Consider the following 10,966-nt stretch of genomic DNA (forward strand, 5'->3'; position numbering starts at 1 on the left):
GCGGCTGCCATTTTGGACGGGGTTCTTGTGAAGTTTTTTTAAAAAAAATTCAGTTTTCTCATCTCTAGTGGACATATGTGTTACTGCATGCTGACCCCAGTGCTGTAATAACTGTATTGTTCCTGACTGGTGACTATATAACTATGGACTATTTCCCTGTGTTGCAGGTGGTGATTCTGAATGCAGCTGTAAACTATTATTTATCCCACATATTATTGCCTCAGGTTAATGGTGAGTGGTTACTACCCCCCTATCTTCTCCGCTCTGTTAATGCATCCTACAGGGGAGTTTCCAGGACTGTAATGGCCCTATTACACCAGCACGCTTAAAAAAATCTGTCAGATAATCTGTTGGTGTAATAGGGCCTGTGACGTCCCACACTCCACCAGGAGTACGGGAGGTCAGCTGGGTATTAATTTACACCGCCACCCTGTCCACGTGGGCACAGGAAGACTGGTAAAGCTGCCACCAGCTTACCGTAATTTGCGGGTCTGGGTGGTAAAGCGAAGCATGGGTGGCATGTGCTTGCTGCGTCATGGTCTCCCCGGACAAAAAACAATGGGTCCTGCCTAGCCCCTGGTATATATATGCCTGGCCGACACGCCCCCCTCCCAGGTGTGGACTGGTCTCCACTACTCCCCCTTGGGCTTACAGCCCAAAATCCCTATAACCCCAAGTGGGTCATATCTTCCTAACACCGGGTCATAGGGAGATGGTTCTGGTACCATTGGGTCCGGCTGGGCACATTTGGAGACCAAACACGACTCCTCTACCCAGCACGGTCTACTAGTTCTCTGTATCTCCCTATCCCGGGGGCCCAGAGAGGAGTGAGACCCAGGAGGACGTTCGGGTGGGTCAGACGATTCAGAAGATATACGCTTCATATGGCTAGGCCGCAGGGAAATTCCATAACGAGTGCCACTCAGTCTGGAGATACTTGCTCTGATCTAGGTAGGGACATTTGTTATCAGGGTTTTGGATGCCTGTTGGCTATCAGGGTGGGAGTTTTCACACTTAAAGAGTCACTGTCGTATTTATTTATTTTTTTGCAGAAATCAATAGTCCAGGCGATCTTAAGAAACTTTGTAATTGGGTTTATTAACCAAATCTGCCATTATCTGCATTCAAAAAGACTTTTCCCAGCTCCCCCCCCCATCCTCCTTCCTCTTTTCCATTCACTGCAAAATATCAGGAAATTGTGACTTGTTGCATCAGACACAACCCTGTCTGTTCTATAGAGAGGGGAGGGGGGAGGAGGGGGAGGAGGAACATACTACAAAGTTATATAAGTGAATGTATTGTGTGTTAGTCAGCTTTCTGGCCTCGTTTCACATATGGGACCGGGACTCCGGACTCCGTATAAACCCTCCCCTGTCCTTAGTTCCCTGCCTGCTATAGTGCCTAGTACCCCCTTGGACATGTTTTTGTGCGGCACTGCTCGATCTTGACTCGGACTTCTGACTTTGCTCCTATTGTGTTGTGTCTGTCTTGTTTTGTTCTGTGTTGCACTTTTAGTAGATCAGGGACTGCCGTCCAGTTGTCCATTGGTGTTTAGAGCATCTGAGGCAAGTAGGTAAGGACAGAGGGACAGGTGCCAGTGTCAGGGCTCACCTGTCCTTGTGTCACCTGTCCCCATCTTAACAGACACACTACAACTGTTAGGACTCGAGCCATGTGTTCAGCTCGGCGTCCATAGCAGTCAGACTGCTTTCCATGTTTTTCTCTGCTCTGCTATTCCTTGATGTAGCAGAGTCCAGTGTTGCTCTCCCTCTGCTGATCAGCACTAGGTGTTTGTGATCACAGTGATTTGACTGACTCTCCCAGTCAGCTGTCAGTATCTGGGCTGGACTTCTAGTTCTATAAGTACTTTCACTTGTCTCAAGTTCTTTGCCTGTGATAGAGCCTAGTTTCCTAGTGCCTCCTTGATCTAGCCTAGCGTTTTGCGACCTGACTATTCTGTGTATTTTGACCTTGGCTTTTGTGACCTTGACTTCTCTTCTGGATATTGATTTTGTAACTTTGCTGCTGACCCCCCTTTTATTGTGTGTATTATCTTGTCTCCCTTTGTGTTACCACTTGCTGCATTATAGGGAACACCGCCCAGTTGCCCACTGCCACCTAGGGCAGAGTGTGGCAATTAGGTAGGGACAGCTGGGCGGGTTCAGCATCAGGGACCACACTGTCTGTGTCTTCCCTAATCAGTCCTGACAACAGCATTTGTGTAAAGTGTGCCACAGAATGTATATACAAGGCTCCTGTGATGCACACAGTACTATATGTATTGCTGCTCGACTCTTACACCACACTTCGCTGGTGCCCTGTGATAACAGATGCTGCACCCACTGTACCCCCATATGACCGGGACAGATTTCTATGGTAGGATCTTATTCCAGCAGGTATTCGATATTATTTCCCTTATTATTGTTAGTGTCCAGTTATCCCTACAGGTAATATTTCCCTTATTATACTATATACTGATAGGTTGGTGTCCATTTAATATACTATATACTGATAGGTTGGTGTCCAGTTATTATACTATATACTTATTATACTATATACTGATAGGTTGTTGTTCAGTTATTATACTATATACTGATAGGCAGGGCCGGCGTTAGGGGGGGGCAAGCAGGGCAAATGCCCAGGGCCCCCATCCCCCAGGGGCCCCCTCCTCCAGCGTCTGGCAGTGATCCCCGGCTGCTGCTATCAGGGGTCACACAGAGGCTGCAGGACGCTGGGCTCGGTGTCTGCTCCCCCTCCCCCTCCCTCCAGCTCCTCTCACTGCACGTGACTTCCTGCTCTGGTGTGGAGCTGTCGGGACGATGGAGGAGAGGGCTGCCGGGTGAGGGTGACAGCCTGCTGCTGCTGCAAGGAACATGAGGGGGATTCACCACTACAACCAGCATGCTAGAGGGGGTAAGTATTCTGTACATGTAGTGTGTGTATGAATGCTATGTGTATAATGCATGAATGTAGTGTGTGTTACATGTCCTGTGTATAGTGTGTGGACTGGATGGTTTGTATCTGTATAATGTGTTTTCGTGGGTGTATGTGTGTGTATATATATATATATATATATATATATATATATATATATATATATATATATAATGGTGTGTGTGTGTGTGTGTATATATATATATATATATATATATATATATATACATATATATAAAATGGTGTGTGTGTATATATATATATATATATAAATATATAATGGTGTGTGTGTGTGTGTGTATATATATATATATATATATATATATATACATATATATATAATGGTGTGTGTGTATAAGCACTGCTGACTCCAAGTGTTGAGGTGAATAGACTGTATATAGGAGCTGCAGCCATTCTCCGGCCTCATCAGTCCTATGTAATTGCTGCAGCTCCTATGTATAGTGTATGATGACGTCACCAAGGCAATACGGTGTATTTTATTGAGAAAAAAATAAGGTGGTATTCAGTCTTTAGGTGGTGGTCACTGTATGGTGGTAATATTGGTCTGTGTATAGTGTCATTATGCAGTGGTCACTCTTTGGCATTAATATTGGTCTGTATATAGCATATATACTGTATATAGTCATTACTGCCATAGATTGACTACCACATAATGACACTATATACAGACCAATATTACCGCCATACAGTGACCACCACATAATGACTCTATATATACACTATATACAGACCAATAGTACAACCATAGAGTGATCGCCACATAATGTTGGTCTGTATATAGTGTGTATATAGAGTCATTATACAGGGGTCAGTCTATGGCAGTAATTTTGGTCTGTATATAGAGTCATTATGCAGTGGTCACTCTATGGCGGTAATATTGGTCTGTATATAGTGTATATAGAGTCATTATACAGGGGTCAGCCTATTTCAATAATATTGGTCTGTATATAGAGTCATTATGCAGTGGTCAATCTATGGCGGTAATATTGGTCTGTATATAGTGTATATAGAGTTATTATGTGGTGGACAGTCTATGGCGGTAATATTGGTCTGTATATAGCGTATATATAGAGTTATTAATGCCATAGATTGACTGCTACATAATGACTCTATATATACACTATATACAGACCAATAGTACAGCCATAGGGTGACAGCCACATAATATTGGTCTGTATATAGTGTATATAGAGTCATTATGGGGCGGTCACTTTATGGTGGTAATATTGGCCTATATATAGTGTGTTTTCTTCAATAACGGTATGGAGGTAATATTTGGTCCTGATTATAGTGATTTTTTTTTAATTAATTTTTTTTAAAGCAATTCATATAAATAGTTCTTGTGTTTACACCACTAGCGGCAGTCCTGACATGTACCGGCAGTCCTGACATATAGGGGCAGTCCTGGCATTTAGCGGCTGTCCTGGCATGTAGCGGCAGTCCTGGCATGTAGCGGCAGTCCTGGCATGTAGCGGCAGTCCTGGCATGTAGCGGCAGTCCCGGCATGTAGCGGCAGTCCTGGCATGTAGCGGCAGTCCTGGCATGTAGCGGCAGTCCCGGCATGTAGCGGCAGTCCCAGAATGTAGCGGCAGTCCTGACATGTAGGGGCAGTCCTGGCATGTAGGGGCAGTCCTGGCATGTAGGGGCAGTCCTGGCATGTAGGGGCAGTCCTGGCATGTAGCGGCAGTCCTGGCATGTAGCGGCAGTCCCAGAATGTAGCGGCGGTCCTGACATGTAGGGGCAGTCCCGACATGTAGGGCAGTCCCGACATGTAGGGGCGGTCCCGACATGTAGGAGCAGTCCCAAAATGTAGCGGCGGTCCCGGCATGTAGCGGCAGTCCTGACATGTAGCGGCAGTCCCGGCATGTAACCTTCTGAACTGAGTAAGGGCCCTAATACATGGAGCAAAAATTGTCCGAATCAGGATGCTATCGCTCTGTGAGGACACTGGGGAACATGATCAGGTAGTATATATCACAGAGAAGGCCTGAGGACACCGGGGAACATGATCAGGTAGTATATATCACAGACATGGCCTGAGGACACCGGGGAACGTGATCAGGTAGTATATATCACAGACAAGGCCCGAGGACACCGGGGAACGTGATCAGGTAGTATATATCACAGACAAGGCCTGAGGACACCGGGGAACATGATCAGGTAGTATATATCACAGACAAGGCCTGAGGACACCGGGGAACATGATCAGGTAGTATATATCACAGACATGGCCTGAGGACACCGGGGAACATGATCAGGTAGTATATATCACAGACATGGCCTGAGGACACTGGGGAACATGATCAGGTAGTATATATCACAGACAAGGCCTGAGGACACCGGGGAACGTGATCAGGTAGTATATATCACAGACAAGGCCTGAGGACACCGGAGAACGTGATCAGGTAGTATATATCACAGACAAGGCCTGAGGACACCGGGGAACATGATCAGGTAGTATATATCACAGACAAGGCCTGAGGACACCGGGGAACGTGATCAGGTAGTATATATCACAGACAAGGCCTGAGGACACCGGGGAACGTGATCAGGTAGTATATATCACAGACATGGCCTGAGGACACCGGGGAACGTGATCAGGTAGTATATATCACAGACATGGCCTGAGGACACCGGGGAACGTGATCAGGTAGTATATATCACAGACATGGCCTGAGGACACTGGGGAACATGATCAGGTAGTATATATCTTTATTGTTTACTATATACAGCAAGGATTGCACACACATCACTAATGATATACTGTATATATATATACACATAGGGGGAGATTTATCAAACATGGTGTAAAGTGAAACTGGCTCAGTTGCCCCTAGCAACCAATCAGATTCCACCTTTCATTACTCACATTCTAAGTAGGTGGAATCTGATTGGTTGCTAGGGGCAACTGAGACAATTCTTCTTTACACCAGTTTGATAAATCTCCTCCATAGCTTTTGCTGTAGGAGGCTCTCTAAGCGAGCTCCATTCTACCAGATTGGCGCTCACTTCTGCAGAATATCAGGCCGTGTAATACGGCCTTAAAAGTGGCCGTACACTTCCAATAACTGCTGGCTGAACAATCCTTCAGCTGACAATTATCTCTCCCATCTGATCCCGTCCTCCCCATACACAGAAATTTGGCACATCTGAGTTTTCCTGTGTTTTCTATAAGAGGGGAAAGCCATAGCCATACAGATCTGATGGCGGCTTATCTCTCTTAGAACAAAGAGGTTGGGCATTGATTTTCCATCAAGCTCGACCCCCTATGTCCACTGATATCATCTGTCAGAGGACTGTCCAGAGAGCCCCATACACCTTACACTGATGGCCGAACCCACCACGAGCAACAGGTACCACCAACAAAAGAGTAACATGTATGGGGACCTTAAATTGTTGCTAAAATATTTCAGCATTTGGGGCCCCACCTTTAACTTTGCCCAGGGCCACATCTAGTCTAAAACCGGCCCTGCTGATAGGTTGGTGTCCAGTTATTATACTATATACTGATAGGTTGGTGTCCAGTTATTATACTATATACTGATAGGTTGGTGTCCAGTTAATATACTATATACTGATAGGTTGGTGTCCAGTTAATATACTACATACTCAGAGGTTGGTGTCCAGTTATTATACTTTATACTCAGAGGTTGGTGTCCAGTTATTATACTATATACTGATAGGTTGGTGTCCAGTTAATATACTATATACTGATAGGTTGGTGTCCAGTTAATATACTATATACTGATAGGTTGGTTTCCAGTTAATATACTATATACTGATAGGTTGGTGTCCAGTTAATATACTATATACTGATAGGTTGGTTTCCAGTTAATATACTATATACTGATAGGTTGGTTTCCAGTTAATATACTATATACTGATAGGTTGGTGTCCAGTTATTATACTATATACTTATTATACTATATACTGATAGGTTGATGTTCAGTTATTATACTATATACTGATAGGTTGGTGTCCAGTTAATATACTATATACTGATAGGATGGTGTCCAGTTATTATACTATATACATATTGTACTATATACTGAGATGTTTGTGTCCAGTTATTATACTTACTATACTATATAGTGAGAGGTTGGTTTCCATTTATTATACTATATACTGATAGGTTGGTGTCCAGTTATTATACTATATACTGACATGTTTGTGTCCAGTTATTATACTATATACTCAGAGGTTGGTGTCCAGTTATTATACTATATACTCAGAGTTTGGTGTCCAGTTATTATACTATATACTCAGAGGTTGGTGTCCAGTTATTATACTATATACTCAGAGGTTGGTGTCCAGTTGTTACTGTAAGGATTGTGGTGACATATGTTTTTTCTCTTCATACAGAGAAGCTGAACACAGGTTACCCCCTACCCCTGCTGGATAACGTGCAGCTCACAGATGTCATCCTGCAGCCGCAGCAGGTTTGTCAATGTGTAGTATTAAAGATGTATCATCAGACAGGCGTCCTCTATTTCCCCAATATGTGCAGCTTAGTACAACATATATAGAGTGTTATAATACGAAGGGAGAAGGAATAAGACACCTCTAAATCCTTATGGTGCTGCCCATTCCCATGAAATAGGTGAAGAGAATGGAATAGGCTAGAAATTCGACATGGACGCTATGGGAATAAGGCTTCTATAGATATGGCGAGTAAGAATAGAAAAAGGTTATACTTTATAGAATCCACAGAAGCAAAGATATTTTTCTCAGTAACATTCAACTTGGCTTCTTCCTTAAAGGAGCTTTCCAGGAGTTATTTTTATTGATGGACAATTACTGTCTGATCAGCGGGAGCTTGATGCGCCTGGAAATCAGCTGTTCATCACGACCACAGATCTCGCTGTACACAGTGAATTTAAGCCGAGGGCGCCGTATATTGTGCAGTGGCCGTGCATTCACTTTAATAGGAGCTGCAGTAACTCCACACGGTGACTACACAATGTATGGAACCTTTGGCTCCACCTACTTTATATTACAGGCATCACGGCTGTGGCAATCCACTGATCAGCAGGGGTACTGAGAGTTGGACATCCGCTGATCAAACATTGATGATCAGTAAAAGTGTCCCAACCTCCTAACAGATTTGCCTGAATTCTGCTCAGGCTGATGACCAAGGCCCATGCAGCGAAGCTCAGGCTGATTGTGGCTCTAAGTCCTGTGGAGAGGGCATCAGTCCATTTTGCCTGGACCCCCGGTGCAGCCCCCGGATACTTAACCTTTCCATTCTCTCTGGGCGTCGGACTCATCTCAGCGGCGCACGCGCATGGCTTTGGGTGCTAAAATCTTTGTCCCGGGACCGGCTCCAGGAACCGGAAAGGGTAAGTATCCGGGGGGCTGCACTGTTGGGTCAGGCGGGCTCTGTGCCCGCGTCCCCGGTGACAGGTTCCCTTTTAGTTTGTGAGTGAAAAGTGAAAAATGTGGAAAAACTTAGGGGAATGATACTCTTTGAAGGCAGTGTATATCTGTCTGTACTTCCATTATTGTCTGGTGGACTGTGATGCCTCCTCGCTCCCCCTCCCATCCCTGTCTGTGATCTGGTCATCCCTCACCTGCACACTATGGGGCATATTTATCAACCTTGTGTTCCTGGCGTACACCTGGGAGAAGGTACAGGTTCACAGATTCGCCCCTTCTCCCTGGCCGTATCCCCCATCAAAAGCAGGCGCACGGAGGAGGGGGGAGGCATCTAAGTGAATCCGGCGATGAATTGGGGGCAGGGCCTAATGTAAGATCAGCGTATGGGTACGCCAGTCTTCATGCCCCAATGTATATACCCTGCGCAGGAATGAGAGATGGAAGCAGGACTCATATATTTATAATGTTACAGGTATTTTGTAGCCTAACAATCCTCCTCCTCTTCTTCTTTCTTCCAGGATTTCCTTCTCTTTGGGGCAAATATTCATTACGGAAAAACTGTAAACAGCTCCTGGGCTGATGGAATTGTAACATTGATATGACCCATGGTGACATGTGACTGCGGGGTCATGTGACCTGTGGTGATTTACATATAGGCCTCAGACACCCCCCCTCCACATTACTAGACGGAGGGGTATTTATGCCCAGAGACGTCAGCAGAGACACTTCTGTATTAGGGCCAATGTTATAAGTAATATAATCCCCTGATATGTAGATCATATATTTGTACTAGGTGTAATATACACAATATACATAGAGAATCAGCCCGGATACACAGGTTACACAATATACACAATATACATAGAGAATCAGCCCGGATACACAGGTTACACAATATACATAGAGAATCAGCCCGGATACACAGGTTATACAATATACATAGAGAATCAGCCCGGATACACAGGTTATACAATATACCCAGAGAATCGGCCCGGATACACAGGTTATACAATATACCAATATACATAGAGAATCAGCCCAGATACACAGGTTACACAATATACAGAGAGAATCAGCCCGGATACACAGGTTATACAATATACACAGAGATCAGCCCGGATACACAGGTTATACAATATACACAGAGATCAGCCCGGATACACAGGTTATACAACATACATAGAGAATCAGCCCGGATACACAGGTTATACAATATACATAGAGAATCAGCCCGGATACACAGGTTATACAATATACACAATATACATAGAGAATCAGCCCGGATACACAGGTTACACAATATACACAATATACATAGAGAATCAGCCCGGATACACAGGTTATACAATATACATAGAGATCAGCCCGGATACACAGGTTATACAACATACATAGAGAATCAGCCCGGATACACAGGTTATACAATATACACAGAGATCAGCCCGGATACACAGGTTATACAACATACATAGAGAATCAGCCCGGATACACAGGTTATACAATATACCCAGAGAATCAGCCCGGATACACAGGTTATACAATATACATAGAGAATCAGCCCGGATACACAGGTTATACAATATACACAATATACATAGAGAATCAGCCCGGATACACAGGTTATACAATACACATAGAGATCAGCCCGGATACACAGGTTATACAATATACACAGAGATCAGCCCGGATACACAGGTTATACAATATACATAGAGAATCAGCCCGGATACACAGGTTATACAATATACACAGAGATCAGCCCGGATACACAGGTTATACAATATACATAGAGAATCAGTCCGGATACACAGGTTATACAATATACATAGAGATCAGCCCGGATACACAGGTTATACAATATACATAGAGAATCAGTCCGGATACACAGGTTATACAATATACACAGAGATCAGCCCGGATACACAGGTTATACAATATACATAGAGAATCAGCCCGGATACACAGGTTATACAATATACATAGAGAATCAGCCCGGATACACAGGTTATACAATATACATAGAGATCAGCCCGGATACACAGGTTATACAATATACATAGAGAATCAGCCCGGATACACAGGTTATACAATATACATAGAGAATCAGCCCGGATACACAGGTTATACAATATACATAGAGAATCAGCCCGGATACACAGGTTATACAATATACATAGAGAATCAGCCCGGATACACAGGTACACAATATACATAGAGAATCAGCCCGGATACACAGGTTACACAATATACATAGAGAATCAGCCCGGATACACAGGTTATACAATATACACAATATACATAGAGAATCAGCCCGGATACACAGGTTATACAATATACATAGAGAATCAGCCCGGATACACAGGTTATACAATATACATAGAGAATCAGCCCGGATACACAGGTTATACAATATACATAGAGAATCAGCCCGGATACACAGGTTATACAATATACATAGAGAATCAGCCCGGATACACAGGTTATACAATATACATAGAGAATCAGCCCGGATACACAGGTTATACAATATACATAGAGAATCAGCCCGGATACACAGGTTACACAATATACACAATATACATAGAGAATCAGCCCGGATACACAGGTTATACAATATACATAGAGAATCAGCCTG

At 43.9% G+C, this 10,966-nt stretch overlaps 2 protein-coding genes across 2 annotated transcripts in view; both read left to right on the top strand.

The window, feature by feature from the left end:
- The window catches only part of LOC138771925 (bactericidal permeability-increasing protein-like), a 50,362-nt gene extending 40,043 nt beyond the window's left edge, over positions 1 to 10,319 (top strand). The window contains exons 10-12 of the mRNA XM_069951928.1: positions 168 to 231; positions 7,318 to 7,394; positions 8,850 to 10,319. Of these exons, the coding sequence (XP_069808029.1) occupies positions 168 to 231; positions 7,318 to 7,394; positions 8,850 to 8,933 (225 nt within the window). The 3' untranslated portion in view covers positions 8,934 to 10,319. The remainder of the gene's footprint in view (positions 1 to 167; positions 232 to 7,317; positions 7,395 to 8,849) is intronic.
- LOC138771926 (uncharacterized) lies at positions 8,937 to 10,391 on the top strand. Its single transcript, XM_069951929.1, has 5 exons — positions 8,937 to 8,957; positions 9,361 to 9,708; positions 9,748 to 10,026; positions 10,066 to 10,142; positions 10,181 to 10,391. The coding sequence occupies exons 1-5, from the start codon at positions 8,937 to 8,939 to the stop codon at positions 10,389 to 10,391; spliced, it is 936 nt and encodes a 311-aa protein (XP_069808030.1).
- The last annotated feature ends 575 nt before the right edge of the window (positions 10,392 to 10,966 follow it).

This window comes from Dendropsophus ebraccatus, chromosome 14, assembly GCF_027789765.1.
Source record: "Dendropsophus ebraccatus isolate aDenEbr1 chromosome 14, aDenEbr1.pat, whole genome shotgun sequence".
NCBI lineage: Eukaryota > Metazoa > Chordata > Amphibia > Anura > Hylidae > Dendropsophus > Dendropsophus ebraccatus.